The 19,631-nt window shown below is 44.0% G+C and overlaps 1 protein-coding gene, 1 long non-coding RNA gene and 1 pseudogene across 3 annotated transcripts in view; 2 read left to right on the top strand and 1 right to left on the bottom strand.

The window, feature by feature from the left end:
- The first annotated feature begins 1,023 nt into the window (after positions 1–1,023).
- Positions 1,024–2,260, top strand: LOC134012405 (uncharacterized). Its single transcript, XR_009928587.1, has 2 exons — positions 1,024–1,145; positions 1,252–2,260. It is a non-coding gene; the product is annotated as an uncharacterized LOC134012405 (long non-coding RNA).
- A 213-nt stretch (positions 2,261–2,473) lies between these two features.
- fam20ca (FAM20C golgi associated secretory pathway kinase a) overlaps positions 2,474–19,631 on the bottom strand; it is a 32,299-nt gene continuing 15,141 nt past the window's right edge. For both annotated transcript variants that reach the window (XM_062452135.1, XM_062452142.1), the window contains 7 exons: positions 9,027–9,119; positions 6,889–7,004; positions 5,775–5,955; positions 3,487–3,596; positions 3,168–3,249; positions 2,870–2,929; positions 2,474–2,747 (listed from right to left, as the gene is read on the bottom strand). In XM_062452135.1, the coding sequence (XP_062308119.1) occupies positions 2,489–2,747; positions 2,870–2,929; positions 3,168–3,249; positions 3,487–3,596; positions 5,775–5,955; positions 6,889–7,004; positions 9,027–9,119 (901 nt within the window). In that variant the 3' untranslated portion in view covers positions 2,474–2,488. The remainder of the gene's footprint in view (positions 2,748–2,869; positions 2,930–3,167; positions 3,250–3,486; positions 3,597–5,774; positions 5,956–6,888; positions 7,005–9,026; positions 9,120–19,631) is intronic.
- Positions 4,018–5,220, top strand: LOC134012373 (microfibril-associated glycoprotein 4-like; annotated as a pseudogene).

Below are 19,631 nucleotides of genomic sequence, written 5' to 3'. Positions count from 1 at the left end.
TGCAAAACCGTCTCCATTTTGTACTCCAGAATAAGTATTGACACAGACACATGATTTCTCAATTTTTTTTGTTGCACAGATTTATCTTCACAGTAACAATGCAGTTGAAGAAAACAGAAGCGTATGGCTACGGGCAGCAGAGCAGCCTCTAATGTCCTCAAAGTACTTATATATATTTACAGTCTGAATATGAAAATCCAAAGTACGTGGTCTGGTGCTATCGCTGGCAGGAGAAGGGTGGCTTAACCCTGTCCACACTCTAGACTATTGTCTGCCTGGCGGTCCAAGTCACACAGGCTGATTAGTAGTGTAGTAGTTTACAGATCCTGTTTGTACAGTATGTAACAACCCAAAACATTCAAGTATTTCCATCTTTGCAGAGGCACTGGTAAACCATACTCTAGGACTTTGCTGTGAAAGTAAATGTCTGCTTCCCGTCTCATTGCTTTCTAAATTCTAACAACTTTTCTGTTTCCTCTCCAAAATGATGTGGATGCGACACTAAATAATAGCCAACCAGAAAAGAAGCTTGAAATACCTAAGCAATGTCAGAAACCTAATATTTCTTTAAAACCATAATTTGGAGTTGTGCCATCAATTAGCTCTGAGTGTCCCGGGGGTTGCTGGATGTACAGTAGTTTTGAGAATGAAAACATTCAGAGTTTGGTGATGTTGATGGTGCACCGGCACAAAAAGGCCAACGAGCTGCAGCAACTCCGGATTATGACTTTAATAATTGACAGTTTTTTACACGTGAATTAATGATAACGTCAAAGTATTTTACAGTACTTCACAGGCATAATTTGTCGATTTACCTTTTATTGTACCTGCTGGAAGTGTAACAGAAAACAACCTTTCATCCTATGTAGATGTTAGCATGTGTTCAAGCTGTACCAGTGGTTGTTGTTATTGATAAACATATTTTACATGGTGCAGTCAAACCTCTATAGTTGCATGTCCACAGCCTATTTTCATTTACAAAATAGTTTCACCTAAAAGGGCAAAATGGTGAAGAATACAAATTGTCATGGCCCCACCCCCCTGAGCTTGTTTCCATTACACACCTGCTCCTGATCATCGTTACCGTTACCACTACTTAAACTGTGGCCTGACATCCAGTCTCTGCCGGATCGTTAGACGTACCAGTACGTTGCGCTTTGGTGCCCGTATTACAGTATACCACTAGTCATCCTGTTCGCTTTGCAAATTTTACCTTATTTTTCTGACCGGACTCCTGCTCCTCTGTTTCAGCCTCTGCACCCTGGAGACCCATTCACTCCCGCCTAGCCACCCTCACCACCGACCTGCACGTTTGTTACCATCACCTGTACCCACCTGTCACCAATAAATACCTTTTTTTTTCACCACCTACCAGTCCCGGTCTGCATTTGGGTCCTATCACTGGGATTTGTGACACAAATATGTTATGCACAAAAGGGCAGGTGTTTAAAGCACTGTATGAAGAATCAAATAAAATCCCTCTTGATATTCCCCTTCAGAGATGCTGACAAAGATGAATATTTCTGTATATACTGTAGCACAAATCATTTGTTTTCCTAATACTCCATGTCATATGGACTGCAGAACAGCTGAGATAAGCACGTGCTTAGCTGCAAGTACACACATCATATATACTTATGTTCCTTGTGTTGATGAATTGTCTCAAAGTCTATACAAAGAACGCTGGAAGTGCGTGTTAATTTGAGAATAATGGAATGTGTGCCACAGAATCTGATTTTCTTAGCAACTACCATGGACACTGACAGGAAAACTTGTTCTTGTGGAAAAGACAACAGAGTTCTACTGTTTCCTTGTTCCTTGTTTATCATCCGGAGTGGAAACATACTAAGAATCATAAAAATAAACTTTTAGTTTGATTATCTACAGAAATTAAAAGATAGATACTTAACATAACGGGCAGATCTTAAGACGAAAAAATGCTTGTAGCGTGAAAACATATTTGAAACTTATCAAAATGTGTCACTTTAAATATCTTATAAATAATATCCGTTCCTTGCACTTTGTATTTTAAAATAAAGCTTTAGACCATCATTTTCTCTGCCTTCTGCTGGAAATATCACTCTTGATTTAAAACAACAGAATCAATAAACCGCAGCTCAGCACAAAAACAACAGACTTTGCACTCAAATGACAAATAAATTCATGGCCTCTATGTACTGTATCTTCTATACACTTTCTCATATACAAATAATAAAATATGTTTCTTCAACAAAACCAGGCCTCTCTAGTCTGTTCACTATTCTGTGAACAAAAAGTACTTCCATTATAAACACACACACATAGGGCCGGGTCCATAGAGGCATTGAAGGCAAGTCTTGGAATTCACTGAATTCAAAATGGATGTGCATGGTGTAAGTGACAGGCTCTGTCCCGCCACACACTTCACCCTCCCATCAGAGCTCCAGGATGGGACCCAGAGCAGGACAAGGAAGGAGGCTGATTATCCCTTCCCCCATCCCAGACCTCACTACCTGTGTCCCGGGTTCCTGTGTGTGGCACTGTCCCTGGCACGGTCAACCTCCACCACGTTAGCGTATCCCTCCTTCTCCAGGCAGCCGTCCAGCACCTGCAGGACCAGACGGATGCGCCGGTCCATGGCATGGAGGTGGGGCTGGATGAGGATGGGGGAGAGGCGGTCACAGAGCAGAGACTCCTCCATCAGGGAGCTCAGCAAGTACTCCTGCTTGGCCAGCAGCTGCAGACGCAGGTGGGTCGACCTCCTTACCCTGGAGACAGGCACAGCCATGAGGTGGAGGAGGAACAAAATGTTAACTAAGACAATTCATCTTCAAACAATCTCAGAGCCAGCATGTGTCAAAGAGAGAGGACATACTGACAGCATACTAACCTGCAACATTGGCTCAGGGGCACCAGAATGGACAACTCATCATGTGAGTGCTTTCCAAACCTGGAGAGAGTGAAGCAGCATTGAATAAAACCCCATTTTTGTTTGTATTGCCCTTTTTACAAGCAGTGTCACATGGTGTCACATGTACCCATAGACCTACACCTAAACATACACCATCATTGGCAGCAGATCGATGCCCCCAATTTGTTTTTGTCTGAGTGTGTGTGTGCTGTATGTCATCATTATGCTTGTGGGGTATGTGTGCATGCATATATATATATATAGGTCCTGGTCTTACCCTCTACCATTGTCCAGATGAATGATGAAGGTCTCGTTACCAAACTTCTCAAAGGTCTCGTAATGATGGCGGTCCATGTTACCTGGGGGTGGGATAGATGGGGGGAGTTTGTTTATGGTAGGTTAAGTGTTTGGCCTTCTGGAAGACTTCTGTTTCCTATATATAGTTCAGCTCCTTGAAGAATCAATTCTCTTAACTTCAGTGAACAAACTTTATAGTCAGATATGAGGAGACATTGTTTTCAACTATCAATATGTTTCTCAAAGGGTTTAATGGTTTGTTCTTTGTTTTACAAAGTAAATGTGAGGTTCTTTCTTACCCATGAGGAAGTCAAAGATGGTCATGTCCATGATGTCTAGAAGACGAGAGCCACGGTCATATGGTGGTGTCTGCTTCACCTCATCGCAGTAGTCTGGGTCAACCTCCCATCTAGACACACGCACACACACACAACAAATGTATTTTCTCAGTGATGGATGGACACATTTGATACATTTGAGCACCAACATAATTGTCGCCCCACTCCAAGTGTTGGTTTCTACTTCTCTGAATTGTTACTTATCACTGATCTTAGATCGGTGGGACTTTTGACTGAAAGTGATACTTACAAAGGGCTGTTTGACCGTGGTTAAGGTTTGTCTGACTAATGATGTCACTAATGATTCCATGATATCACTGTGCCATGTACCTAATTACCTAGGTAATACCTCATTTTAGAATGGTCCTGAAAGTGGAGGCATTAGTAATCTTTAAAGGTATGATTCTTTCAGTAAAAAAAAGATTTTGTCTCAAACAATCAGGCCTTTCTCCTTGGCTTATTTTGTGAAACCCCCATCAATAAAACGTTATCTGGAAGAAGATCAGATAAGAATTCTAGTGGTACCAGAGTTTGCATTCATTCCATTAAACCGGTCCAGTCACATTTGATCACCATGGGATTGGTTGAGTCTCCTTCAACATTTCTGCTAGATGCTATAAAAGGACACCAAAAGGCTTACCAAAGCTCACAGGACATCTAGGACATCTCTGCTTTGATCTAGAAGCTAAAACCTTTTGACTTGATACCAAAATGGCAAGTCTGCTCTTCATCCTGCTGCTGGCTGTGATTGCTGATGCAGCTCCCAGGTGTAACCTCAAACTGCTCAGGGACTGCGCTGATGTCTCCAAAAGTGTCTCAAAGGCCAGCGGCGTGTACACCATCTACCCCTCAATCAAGCCAGTGCAGGTCTACTGTGACATGGCCACTGGAAAAGGCAAGTGGACCGTCTTTCAGAGAAGAGTGGACGGCAGCACCAACTTCTACAGAGGCTGGAGTCAGTACAAAGCTGGCTTTGGAAGTGCCAACGGAGAGTACTGGACAACCTGCACTCCCTCACCAACTCGAGAAAGCACGAGCTGAGAGTGGACATGGAGGACTTTACAGGAAGAAAGGTGTTTGCGTTTTACTCCTCCTTCTCTGTGGGCCCAGAGTCTAATGGCTACAAGCTGACTGTCACAGGCTTCAGGAACGGTGGAGCGGGTGACTCGCTCTCCTTCCACAACGGCTTCAAATTCTCTACATTTGACAGAGACCAAGACGCATGGCCTGGTAACTGTGCTGTTTCCTTTTATGGTGCATTTTGGTACAATAACTGCCATAAGGCTAACCCTAATGGGGAATATCTGTGGGGTACGACGATTCATTTTGCAACCAGCATTAACTGGTATACCTGGAAGGGTCATCATTACTCCTTGAAAGCTATCTCCATGAAGATAAGACCAGTGTCTTAGACTGGAGATGTTCAGTGGGGTTTCCCCACCTGTGTAGCAGTGTCTAGGCTCTTGTCTGTTTACTTCAGACTGCATGAAGCCAAGAGAGAGGTTAACAAGCCGTTGTCTACTGTAACTGTTTGTGGTTATCATGCATACCTGATTCTTACTAGAATCCGTGGCATATTGAGTTGTTTCTCGTTTCTCTATTCAGTTTTCTCGTTGTTGTGATAATGTGAAAACCTATAATTAACTGGATTTGATGAGAATTGTGGGTGTGGGGGAAACGTATATTGGTCTGACTGATATGCAGTATTCTAACTTGATCAATTATTTTCAATTAATTTTCTCTTCAAATAAAAAGATTTTTGCAAGTAAGTCATATGTGTTTATGTTGTGTCAGTCATCAATAATGCCAACAATTTCCCAGAAAAGTCAAGAGAGTGATATGTGTGTCCTGTATATTGTCTACCTCACTGGACAGCTTAATCTGTATTATATTGTTTTTTTTTAACACTTTAGTTTCAGCCGGTCAGTTGATGTAAGTGTTTCCTCTCCAAAAAGTTCCATCTCATACATTGTAGAGCAATGGGGGCAGTCATCAGGGGATTCTTGAAACTAATAAGACTCGACCTTAGAAGACAACAAACCCATCCTAGTGTTGAGTTACTAGTAAGAAATACATCAACAAGTTAAAAATGAATCTAAAGCAAGGAAAAAAACTAGTGTGACAGAGAATAAAACCTACAGAGAGAATGAAAACTACAAGGAAGGGCTGAAAGGAAAAAGAGGGATGATGAAGTCGAGAGAGACTGGAGAGATCCTGGGCTGAAAGGGTTAGAAGTCATCATATCTTACTCGGCTTTCTTGCGTTTGTGGTAGGAGCGTCTCCAGGGGTTCCTCCAGGTCTTGCGCTTGGCGAGGGCCAGGTCAGGCAGGAAGGCAGCCAGTGAGCCCTCAATCTGGTCAGGCTTCCCACACAGAGCATGCTCAGTGGAGCAGTAGTAGGAGCACTCCCCGTAAAAACAGATGTTATTGGCTGGGAGGGGGGCGGGGGGAGAAAAGGAGGAAAGAGAGAGGAAAGAGTGAGTTCAGTTTAGCAGCAATTTGACACTGGGAGAGGAGGGAAGAGGAGGGGAGAGTAAGAGAGAAGAGGAGTGGGTTAAGATGACAGGTAGTGTGAAGAAAAATATACACAGGACAAAAACGAAGACCAGTAAGTAAGAGAGCATGCAAGGAAGAGAGAAAGTTAATAGGGAATCAGGAAAAGAAAGGATATTAGAACGAGTAGGAAAGGACTAGCCAGCCATGTAGGTACTGGCTTCTTATTTTTGGGGTTAAGTGAGGTTCACAAAGGAAGGTAGGAGAGCGCTTAGACTCATTGTCTAAGTCTCTCTGTATACTCCTGTCAGAACGTCTGGGTCCTGACAATTGAGGTTGGGGAGATGCTCGTTAGTAGAAACAACTCAACCAAGACTTCAGCCCTGCCATGCCATCATGTATTTATTCATGCAAAGCTAAGATACATAGGAGTTTATCAGTCTCTGTCAGAAAGAGGAGATAGATTGAGAATCCTGGTTCAATGCTGCCACCAAGTGGTAGCGAGGCTTAAGTGCAGACCATGTGCTCAACATCAACAGGTGAGGAAACCAACATTATTCCCCAAAAAAATGTAAAGTTAAAAACAATTTGGGGAGGACAAAATGCTTCACATATTGTGAGTTGCGAGGTTCCCATTTGCATATAAAGTACGATCCCAGAAACTGAACTGACAAATCGAATCTGTCATAATAAACGGATAAAGCTGGGTCCCTCAGTATTGACTTACAGGGCAGAAAACACGAGCAAGAGCTTCCCCAGATCCTATACACCAGACTGTGTTGCTGAATGTGAATCTTGTATCCAAATCAGGGTTTCCGTACAACAGCGCAGCGACAGACAGAAGGTATGAATTGTATGAGACTGTGTTTACCAGGGGAGATGAAGAACGTCCTCCAGAGCTTCTTGTCCCTAGTCACGTCTCGGATCTCCCGGGTCATGTTGACCAGCCGCCCCGCCACCGGAGGCACTCGCCTGAAATCAAGGATTCTGGGAGAAGAGAGGAACAATTTAAAATAACCCAAGAGAAAAACATGTTTAAATTGGACATTTATACTGCAATGACGCCACACAGAACTATGTGTGAAAATTAAAACTCCACTTGTGGGACTGACTACCCATACTACTTCGGAGGCCAAGGATACTTGATTCCAGACTTCCAGACTTAAAGCTGTCAGATTGGTATACAGTATGTCTGCTGTTTCCCCAATAAACGAGGAATAAATAATTAATCCGTTTCTCAAATGCATCTTTTGTTCGAATCGACGTCTGAAGTGCTGTTTAAAGACGGGCAGTGTACGGTCAAAGAGAGGAGACTTCAATGGAATAAAGAGGGGAGGATTCTTTTCATCCTTTCTCTACTTTTTGATCAGGCTTCGTCACCTCTCTCTCTGAGCTTCCTTCCAGCCGCTTCCGTTCCACTCCACGGTTAGAGAGCCAGCAAACCCCCTGGTCCTCTTCTATCTGCCCTCCTGCTACAGCAGTGCTCTCATTGACTCACTCTGGCCCCCGCTCTCTGAAGCCGTCTACCAGTGAATGGCTCTTTCTTCACGCACACCACTTGAGCATACTCACACACACGCACCCCCCCCCCCCCCACGCACACACACACACACACACGCACGCACACACACACACACACACACACACACACACACACACACACACACAGAGAGACACACCAGAGCCAATGAGGATGAAACCCAAGCTTGCAGGTGAGAGCACTCAGGAGCTGCAAACTATTCAGTCATGTTGGGACGGCTTACAAAGAAACACCTGTGTGTGAGTGTGTGCCGTGTGTGCGCCTACACTTCGGTCAAACTCAGACACAGTGTCACCAGGGTGCGAAGTTAAAACCACTCTGGCTGCTGTGTGTCATGGTCCCAGACTCTCTTCCTGTCAACTTCTATCTCCCAACCTACCTGTCATCCCCAGCACATGATGTTGGGATTATGCGTTAGCCACAACCACATACAGTACAATGCAGCAGAGCTATCTCAGGACAAATGTAAGGAGACGCTAGTCAGAGAAGCAGAATCCTACTTCTTTCTTCTTCCTCCACATTCCTACTCAGCCCGCAGTCTCCAGCGAGGCCAGGCTGACTCCCCAAGGGCCTTAGGTTCGGGTGGCCGGGGGCCAAACAACTGGGCCAACCGTCAGTCAGGGCCAGAACCTAAAAACATTTAGGCGGTCGGCTCCTCCTCCTCCTCCCTGCCCTCTGAATGATGCCCTGCTGGCTCTGGCATGCCTCTGGTTTCCTCTCCGCTCTACCCTCGCCCACGCAAACACATGCCACTGGATCCGGCTGGGCATTCCCCATAGGCTGGTGTGAGTGTGAGAGAGTGTACGTCTGTGTGTATGTGTGCGTGCAAAATTGTACGTGTGTGTGTGTTTGCATGGGTATTTTCATGTGTGTGGGCATGTGTGTTCACAATGTGTAAGAGCATCTACCATGCCTAGCAGCTGTACCTTACATAGACTTACTAGTACCCGTCATCCTAGGTAACTGTTGTTGGAGTGTGTGTAATTGTTGAGGCAGGTCATATGAAGATTTCACTTCACAGCACTATGTCATTCCATTCTACCAAATCCCATCCAACTGTTGCCGCTAAAAAGTGTTGGCTTTTCACGTACATAATGGGTGCTGAGCTGTCGCTCTCTGAATACGGTACACACACACACACCCACAGTCACAGCACACCTGTTGAGTGGCTGTGTTTGTGTGTGTGTGTGTGCACTGTGTTGTGAGGGTTAAAGCCTGGTCATAGGACACCTGCAGATTTGGTGTTTGTTTGTGTGAGTGTGTGTGTTTGCGTGTTACTGTGTGAGTGTGTGTGTGTGTGTGTGTGTACTGTCTGCATAAAGGATACAGGTTTGTGCCAGCCAGAGTACTATGCATCAATGCATCTCTACACACACTTTACTAAACACAGGTCCTGCTTACTTGTGCTTACATCTCTCTCACAGATGGTTGCTCACACACACACACAAACGTACCAGCCTGAAACCCACCTGTCCAGGTGAAAGGCAGCTATCTCTGCATTATGCCTCTCAAAGTCCGAGAAGTAGAAGAAGTCTGGGGGTGTCTCTTGGTCACGGGTTTGTCTGGAACACAGAGTGGGACAATGTTAGGGCAATCTTAGGTGGACAATGCGAACAAAAAGAATACGATATATACTCTAGATGTGTGTAAAGAGACAGGTGTAGAACAGTAACAGTGCTAAGGGTCCAACACTTCAATCTCCAATTGAAGATTGTTTCAGAGGAACTGACAGTTGCGTAATTCATTTCATTGCATTGGAGTGGAACTCATTTTCACTCTTTCTCTTCCCCAGTCTCTAGACTGCAGGCTACAAAGTAGGCTAGTCCACATCATCAAATTTAAACGCAAAAATATTAGTTTTGAGCTGGCTCATGCTTATCACAAGTAATATTGGCAGCCAGGGCAGTAAGAACATTTCAATAATAAAATAATGTGTCGTTTACTCAAATTAAGTCACTACATACACCATTTATAAGTCCATTTTAGATTTCTAATCAAAAAACATTATCACACAGTTTTTGAGGCTACACAGTTGTATCACACATATACACACCCAGTCTAACACAGGCCTGAGTCTGCTACTGCTGGTGCACAGGGTCAGCATGAGTGTACACACACGCACGCCCGCACGCCCACACGCACGCACCTGGCCTCAAGCGTGCCCATTACCACCCAGCTTACGCCTGCACAAACGATCAACCAGGTCAGCTAAACCCGCAGCCCACATTCATCCTCCTCACTTCTCTCCTCCTTTCCCTTTCTCCCTCCATTAGGCCAATGAGAGTAATGCACATTACCCCCCCCGGGCCTTGTATCTCTGGGAGAGACCTGGAGGGTGTGCCTGACTCGCCAGCTGTGGCCCAGGCTGCTGACTCTTTCCTCTCTTTTACTCTGTTTCTCCTTTCCTCTTATTCTCACCTTCTCTGCCCTGCTCTCATCCCGTTCTTTCTTCTCGCTTTCTCTCTCTCTCTCTCTCTCTCTCTCTCTCTCTCTCTCTCTCTCTCTCTCTCTCTCTCTCTCTCTCTCTCTCTCTCTCTCTCTCTCTTTCTTTAGTACTCTGAACCTCTTGACTCTTCATTATTTCTTCTCTCGTTCTCTCTCTGTCTGTGTGCATATCTCTCTATTTGCTTATCTTTTTATCTCTGTCAGTGTGTAGTCTGAGAGGAAGGGGGCAGCAGAGATGTCTCGGCAAAGTCTACAATGCAGACTTCATGCTGTTGAATATGAGTTTGTCATGACAAGATTTACTACATGGAATTTACATCATCTTAATTTTAGAATACAAGGGATTGTTTGCTGTCCCCTTACTCACCATAAACAGAAGCATAACTCAGTTTGATTGTTTGCATAGATGAATGTTACAGTAAAAAGAGCTTTGACAATTCAAGAAGGACAGGCACAAACTATGCAGTCAAAAGTCTTTTTTATGTGTGTTTGAAAAGTCCACACTACACAAGGTATGTGTGTGTGGGTGGAAGGTTTAAAAGCCTACCAACAGAACGTTGAAGCTTCTCTATGTGACAACAAGACAAGCTGTCCTTGGAACCTCCCTATACTAGAGGAGATCTACAACAGACCGAGGAGGAGAGAGAGGGGGGAGGGGAGAGAGGGAAAGAGAGGGGGAGAGGGGGAGAGGGAGAGGAGAGAGAGAGGGAGAGAGGGATTGATAAATGGAGAGATAGCTAGAGAGAGAGAGGGGAGGGAAGAGAGAGGGGGGAACTGAGGAGAGGGAGGGAGACAGAGGGAGAGAAGGAAAGGAGGAGAGAGGGAGAGGAGGAGAGAGAGGTAAAGGTAGGAGGCGAGAGAGGAGAGATAAAAAGAGAGAGACCAAGGAAAGTACAGTAATGAATGCTAGCAGCCTGTGAGTCATGTAGTTTACAGTAAAAAAATAATATTCATGCAGATATGAATATATAGACTGTACATGCTGTGGGACGCATGTGTGAACATGATTTCAAAATGTGGAATCATTCTGACTCTCGCATGATTCACTGCAAAATACATTCTAACATTACCTTTCTCTCTTTTAGAGTACAATCACACCTGCTCAACAGGCCTTGCTCCTCGTGAGTTATTGGTCAAATCTCCTTACCACATGTGGTTGCTTTGCCAGCTGGTTAGCATATGACTATAAGCAGCCTTCTTCCATCACCTACTGTATGTATTGAGTGCACTGCTGAGTTTATTATTAAATACACTGTAGCTACAATCTACAAAGCTTATTCAACAACTACAGTGACCTTTGAAATGACACAAAGGCTGGCCGGCCACAAACACACACACACACACACACATACACACACAAACAAACAAGACCCCCCAGCAGATAAGCCCTGTGCAGAACGACCTTGGCTCTCCCACACTGCACTGTGACCTTGTAATGACATCTCTATGCTACTGTTTTTGCCAGCAGGCTGCACACACACAAACACGCACAGACACACAGACACACCCACACACACACACACACACACACACACACACACACACACACACACACACACACACACACACACACACACACACACACACACACACACACACACAGTAGGGAGAGTGAGATCCATCAGCTATGCATAATCCACAGCTGACTTCAGGCCCTCTCTGCCAGGTATCTTTGTCTGGGCCTGTGTTTGTCTAGGATCACATGCAGACAAAAACAGGGGGAGACGAGTCTAAGATGCGAGGGAGGAGAAGAGGAGGGAAAGAGGAGGAGGCAGAGGGGAGAGCAGCTAAGAGGCAAGTCTGTCTGGTGACTGACAGAGACATATCATATGATCATATAATGAAGCTTCAACCTGATTGTTCCCACAAAAGCGCATGTAACAAACGACACACACAAGTGCAAACACATACGAATACGTATCGACATACTGACACATATGAGTAACAATATGCACGCAAAAGCATGCCCAGAAGTACACACACACATTTTTGTCAGAGCTTGGTTCTGAAATGTCAGTCAACAAGGCCATAAAGAGTTCCCCCCCTACTCAGCCAAACAGGAGAAAATAGCCAAAGTACCATCTTCCCATGTACCAGTATGGAGAGAGACAGACAGAACTGGAAGGACTGAGAAGTCAACCACATGCTAGCACATCCTAGTAGTAGCTTGACAGCTAAAAGTGGAAGAGAGGCTTAAATAAATCTATGGTAAGAATATTATACACTTCTGCTCTGCTTTGAGGGTCCCAACCTGCTTTGCTTCACCAAATCTAGCTGGATATTGTGCTGCACATTTAATTTTTCTCCTTCTAACCCATCCCTGCTTAGATTTATTTAATAACCACTCTGCTATGACGTGGCAGCATGAAAAAAGGATTATGTTGCTTACAGACAAATTTCACCCAAATATATCATGAATCTTTTTTTAAACTATTTCTCATTTTGAAAGAGGCTCTATAGTCTATATTGCGATAAGGGGAATATTAAGATGATCAACTGCTTAACAAGCAAATGAGGGTTCCGGTGGGGAAGGCAGGACCAAACACAAAGTAAATTTATCTATTCACATATGTGCCGAATGTTCTCACCAAAACCTGGTAAAACACAGAATATCCCTTTAAAGTGAAGAAGGGACATTGCATAAGCCATCCTTTTGTGTCAGTGAAGGCATGTATGTATGTCAGTCCCAAGTAAACACTATTTCAGTGAATTGCATCCAATACGGAATCTAGGTAAAAAATGAATTCACACAAGCAATGCATGTGTCTGTCTGATAAGTCTTCTTTGCAGTCTTTCCACATCTCGTCATCCTTTTTCCTCTCTCGCCTAGATAACACCCTTTCCGATCCCTTTATCATCCGTATCAACGTAAATCTATGGATATGGCTGGATTGAATTTCAAATCAATGTTACACAACTCATGGATAGTTGCAATGCTCTGAATGAGATGCTGCCTGATGGACAACAGAGCTATTTACATGTCAGGGACTGCAACACTGCAACTGTACCCTGTTCTGGATAGAACAGGTTGAATTGGAGTAGATGAGAAATGATCCCAGAGGTAAGAGTTTCTTTCATGTTTCAGTAATAGATGCTGATGAGATGAGGGTGGTGAATACATTTTCGGAGATGTTCGCCTGTACAGTGGTCGTCTGACACTTACACACACAGAGATGTACTACCCACCACACTCTTCATATGATTTATTTTTCAAATTAAACACTTAGATGCTTGTTTTCAATTCGGTCCAAGCTACACTGACAACTGACACCCTCATTTTAATCCCACTATTTAGTGTATTTGGTTTCTACAGCTCGACAAGGAGTCCTCCCCCACACCACAATACCCTGCCATAATTACAAGTGGTACATGTTGCTGTGGTAATTGCATTCCTGAGTGAAGAGAATCGGAGGTCATTGTGTTTTTTAATTAGTGCCGCCCTGGGGTCTGTGACTGCAGAGGATTACTGAACATTGATTCTCCTGCTCTCCCTGCGCCGTCAACACTCGTCTCCAACACCGTCATCAACACGGCGCTCCTCCCAGGGCCGCTCGTAACCTTTTTTTTCTCTCCTTCCTTCTCCTGTTCGTCAGTCCTTTGCTCCAACCAATCTCCCCTGGCCCAGTTTGCACACAGAAGACCACAGTGAGGTAAAACAGAGAGAAGGGTATGACGTGTTGTGCATGTGTGGGGCCAAGGCATGAGCTGGACCACTATCAGTGACTGCTGTGCATATTCCCCCCCCCCCAGGTGAAAGGACCCAACCAGACCAGACTCATTGACCCCCAACCCCCTCCACCCCACCGATCCATCTCCATAGCCCCTGGAGGGGGGATCAGGCATGGACATATGGGACATCCCCACCCTGCTGGATAATCACTCTCAGTGCATGCATTTACCCTGCAGGGGTCTGGATGCATCAACAAAGCCTGTGCCACAATTCAACAAGAGCTACAATGTGTCAGCTACTTTTGGGGACATTTATCTTAACCATCTTTCTGAGATGAGGTGATTTCAAGCTGTGAATTGCTCACATGTAATTGTAACTCACCAATAGAAAAACAAAGTATGTGCTCTAATTTGCTCCATATATATATTGTGTGAGCCAGAAGACATTTCCAGACCGGTTTGGCTCTTTTCTCTTTTTTGTCCTTAATTGACCGGCACAGCATATTCAGTTTATATCCCCAGGGCTTAACTGTCCACAGAGAGCGCCTTTAACGACCGCTTTCCGTAAAATACCTGAAATCACTTTGAGGATGCAACTCAAAGCTCTAGAAATATTGTAGGCTTTAGGGATCATTTGGAATCACTACAAAATCATCTTAGTGGAATCTCTGGTGTTACTGGTGCAGGTGGAATGTGTAACATACTGCATCCAAGGCTAGCACATTACTAACATGAATACACAGTGGAGATAAGCACAATTTGTAACTACTATGGTGTCTGGTTACAGTATACACAGTTATATGTGGCCATTTTAGGGTCTGTTTTTTAAAACAAGTCACAAAATTATTAAGAAATATCATTAGGGAGGAGAAAGGATTTAAATTATACTAAGTAATGTGTCCCAAAATAATGAAATGTCCAATTTGAGAGTCTTTTATCGTTCCATTTATATATATATATATTTTTTTACAGAGATTTGACTAAATCCATGAAAAACCATTGGCAAAAGTAGAGTGTGTGAATGTGGACTTAATTAAAGCTCAGCATAATTACAATTCCATTTCGCTCTCCTGCAGTGAGCTAGAAAGGATAATCTAATCTGATCATCTGTTCCAATCTGATTACAAATGTTGATGTATTTGCCATTAACAAAGCCTAAGCAAATATAGCAGTATATTTAATGTTGTGGTTTCAATTTAACTTTCACTAAATGTATGATGTCTTATGTTGAGTATTTCTAAAGAAATTATCAAATGAATACATACTGCATACAAGTACTGTATGTCCCCATGAAAAGGACAATAACGTTTTTTATAAATCACACTGAACCCGCCATGACCAGGATCAGTTCTAGGTCCAGTGCATTGGCACAGTCATATCGTATGGCTCTGTTTCTTTGCCAGTGTTTTTGAGAGACTTCTCAGAGTGAAAACAATACCCCAGGACACCACTCAGCCTCCCTCAGTGGAAACGATGAACCGTGTACATCCACCGCCACTCTTTACATAATCCATAATCCCCCATTTTAGAATAGGATTTCTTAGAGGGCATTAGGAGTGAATTCTGCCCTTTCTTCTCATGGCGGAGCTCGTGTGGCAGTTGAGACAGGAAAAATAAGGCGAGGCGTCACTGAATAAGCAATGACACGGAGATGAATTCTCATCAATGGCGCAGATAATCTTTGAAAACAAGCCTGATGCCATTTCCATAGGAGAATACCACAAAGGGGAATAAAACCCTGTGTTAGAACAGATGTACATGGAGCCAAGAGGTCAGCACTGGGTTGAATCCAGGTTGGTTGGATAGCCTTTGGAGGTTGGGTATTTGGATTAAGACAACCCCTGAGTTAGAGGTGGAACCCTGCAGCCAAAATTGCCAATGTTTTTATTTCATACTTTTTCCTATCAAGGGGGATTATCTAGGCTTCAGTAGGCCTTTGCCTAATGTCTCTCTCGCTCTCCTCACCCACTCGCTCAGCCACCCTGTCTCCAGCATCCTAAAAAAACAGAGGAAAACCACAACAATGACAAGTGTTCTACGCGAGAGGTGCTTTGCTGTGTTTACCGACACTGGATTAGTGATTTTCTATCCTGCTAGCAATAGAACAAACTGCATAAGTCTTCTTTCAAGATAATTTTAAGGATTCACATTTCATGATGGCTTTGTTGAGGGATGATGAACAATGTGAAGGAAAAGTACATACAGATGAGGACATGCACAGGGCAACGAACACTAGTGTTTAGGTAACCACATACACAAGGTTCAGTGTCTATACTGAAGACTTCCATATAGAGGTTGAAATGTGGCTATTTATACAAAGTACAGGATGTGCCTGTACACTGTATGCTTATCTACATGGAGTCTATAGCATCTTTGGTGTAATGTGTAGATAATACGTTCTAGGTCTACCTTTGGGGTACTAGAAGCACACCACTGTATGAGAATGCAGGAGGGATGTAGAAATGTAACCAGGCTGCCGAGTTCTTCCTTCAGCATACTGGACTTATAGGAAAGGACAAACACACTGTACACAGTGAGGAATTCATCCAGCCTGGCCAGTTGCTTCATTCCTTCATGTCTTTAGGATGGACGTGCAGACGAGAAGATGGAGGAGAGAGAGGAAGGCGGGAGAGGAAAAAGAGGGAGGCGCGCGGGGGGGGGGGGGGGGGGGCTCCCCCTTTCACCTCAAACAGCTCAACATCCATATTTGGCATTAATGGAGTCTGAACGGGTATACTAAGAGATGTCATCTACCATGACACTGGGCTTAGAAGAGCAACAAAGGATCACAGAGAAAGCACAAGGACTATCACTGTGGTAATGAGGACAAGCTGGATGGCTTTCAGCCTCTCAGCTGTGATAGGGATCTTAAGCACTTTCCCTGTGTGTGTCTGTGTCTAACCCCGCACATAAAATCAATGGGTTCTCACCAGAATCTGCTGCTGAGTACACAAGCCCGGATGCTGGGCTCACACATTCAGCACAACATGCCAGATGGAGTCGATGAGAAAAAGCCCATGTGAAGGTGTGTCACTGAACTGAGGAGCTAGTTAAAGGTTTCTCCATCAGAGTTTCTCAGACGCAGAGGATTGTTGGTAGATGAGAAAACACATTAAACCATGCGTCAGGCATTTCTGTCCCTGTCTCTCTCTCAACTCACATCGAGAGCCATTGTTAAAAAGGTGTGCTGGGAGGATATGGATAAAAAATTATATGCAGTACTAGGCAGTCGTAGTGCACAGCTGTGAATATACGGTGTGAGAGCATATGTGTTTCAAGACTCCCACTTAAGGTGAGGACCCATGACTGTTATTCCAATTATTCTGTCCTCAGGCCGGTCTCCTTGTGGGGAAGTGTGCAATACTTGTAGTCATAAATTTAAAATTTCCTACAATACAAATAATATGGGGTCGCAAGGGCTACTGAAATCTCCAACCAGGGAAAACAAATGTGGTTTCTAATCCAGTATCATGTTCTCATTCTTTGGGGAAAATCCAAAGCAGGTTCTTCAGTGGAAATTGGCAGGTGAATAGGAGAGTTCCAGCTTAGAAATAGAATGGGGTTGTGAGTGATTCCAGCCAGAATCCAGTAAGTTCCAGAGCTGGAAATCCATCAACATTTCTCTGTGAGGGGTTCTCTAAAAGGCCTTCTCAACCACATTCCTTTGGTAAAGATCATTTAAGAATGGATTCAATTATAGCTGAAGTGCTTTCTTAACCACAGTTATAAATGAGTGCAAATATGATAATTCCAGGCTTGTAATATTTTCCTTACCCAAATGGAATCCTAGGAGCATTAGCTCTTTGTATGTGGCAGTTAATTGGGTCGTGTGACTAAGCATTTGGACGTTAATTATTATCCATCTGGGAGGGATGCAGATCTGGAGATACAAATCCATACAATGTCATACAAATGAATTAGATTGACTTGACCTAATGATAAGAGCTTGACGATCTACTAGTCCCCACTGTCTAATATTTGTCTTTCTCTCTCTTTCACTCTCTTTTTTCAATTATTTGTACAGAGATTCTTTCTTTATTCCCCACTATAGTTTTTTTCCAGTTTTGTTTTTTCTTGCAGACAGTTCAGCCTGACCCGGTGTGTGTATGGTAGCTGAGCAGGTCAGTTGGATCCTGGCAGCTTCAGTGTCCCCGGCTCAGTCAACAAGGGCTAAGCAAGGAGCACTTCCACCCTCCCTCTCCTCCTCTTTCTCCTCTCTCTCTTTCCTCAAATAAAACATGGCTGCCGGGTGGCAGCTCTGCCTCCATCTGTGTCTACTTAGAAAACCTGGACGTGCCACAAAAACAGGCAAACAACAACCTCACAAACACACACACACAGGCATGGTGGTGGCGAGAAGGAGACTGGGCGAGCGGTTATTTTAGTCTCTAAATGGTTTCAACAACAAGCGCTGAGTGCTTGGCAGGTTCGGTAGCGCTAGCCATTTTCTCCTAATTAATCCAACGTGAGTCTCATTAAAATGCCATTTACCAGCAGTGCCTGAACGATGACAGAATTGCAGTTGATTTAATGGCGCCGTCTTTTATTTAGCCTCTTAATGAATGTGTTTATTAGCACACACTGTTGTACCTGTCCAACCACCATATCTTGGACTACAGCAGTTACATGCTCTCTCTTCTCTCCTTCATTATTGCACCCTTTTATGATGTGTTGAGCAAAGCCAGCAACTCTATTTGCAATCTGTCAGTTGCTCTCAACATTGCTGGTTCACAGCACTCAGGCTAGATTTCACAGAACCAGCCACAGAGAAATGATCCCAAACTCCAAGCCGGTTAAAGGGATAAAGCAGGGGGAAATAAAACAATCTTTCTAGAAACGTCAGGTGCGGTTGAGGTCTCTGATCGTGGTCTGGTGTTCGCGTTCGTGTTTTTCCCAAAGTGGCAGTTTTCGATTTAGATCCGTCAACATCCTTGTTATGTTTTTATTGTGGAGGGTCTTAAATAGAACACATCTTTCAGTGGTAAGTGCCGGGTTCAGGATGGCATTGTGGTCAGGGAGTGGGTGATGGTGGGTGTGGAAGTGGTGAAGCCTTTTCAAAAACATCTGGAGGGCCATATATGTCCTTCTGTCAGAACTGCCCTGGATTCATCCAACACTTGAAGCGCTGGATTTAGCTCAAAAACAAAGTTGGTTCTAGAACGCATGTGGGAAAAAGGGGATTTGAGATTCGTAAACAATCTGGTTTCACCAACAGTTTTAGGCCCTAATGTTTACTATACCTGAACAAATAATGTTTCTGCATTATCTAGTATTTTACAGTATTTGCAGTCATTACTTACACACACACACACACACACACACACACACACACACACACACACACACACACACGCATACACACACACACACACACACACACACAAACACACACATACAGCTAGTATTGATGTGGTAATGGGATCAATACCACTAGCAATGCATCATCCCATAACACAATTACAGTGTGATGCATTGTGGTTCTGTTACAGTGACCCACCTCTACCCATGACACCCATCAAGGTTCTCTGATCCAGTCGGCCCTTCTCTTCAACATGACATACAGACGCCCATACGCATCAATTCACCAACACCCAAACCCTTTACCCATTACACCAAGGACACCAAGACACTGTGGACAATTCACGCAAGGACCAAGGACCAGCCTAGATATTGACAGAGAAAGAGATATAAACAAAGAGGGAGGTTGACAGACGTAGAGATAAAGAGAGAGGGAGATAGGTAGAGAGAGAAAGAGAGGTAGAAAGAAAGAGAGAGAAAAGGAGGTGGACAGAGAGATAGAAAGATAGGTAGTGAGAGAGAAATAGGTACAGAGAGAAAAAGAGAGAGACGGAGGTAAAGAGAATGAAATACAGGTAGAGAGTCTCCACATGTCGACACAGACGCTCCTCTGTCCCAGGTAGGGAGGTGGGGGTTGACCCATACAAACTCCCAGATCAGGT

The sequence above is a fragment of the Osmerus eperlanus genome, chromosome 2 (assembly GCF_963692335.1).
Source record: "Osmerus eperlanus chromosome 2, fOsmEpe2.1, whole genome shotgun sequence".
Taxonomy (NCBI): Eukaryota; Metazoa; Chordata; class Actinopteri; order Osmeriformes; family Osmeridae; genus Osmerus; species Osmerus eperlanus.
Note: the sequence above shows the minus strand (reverse complement) of the source record. Positions and strands in the feature narration are given on the sequence as shown.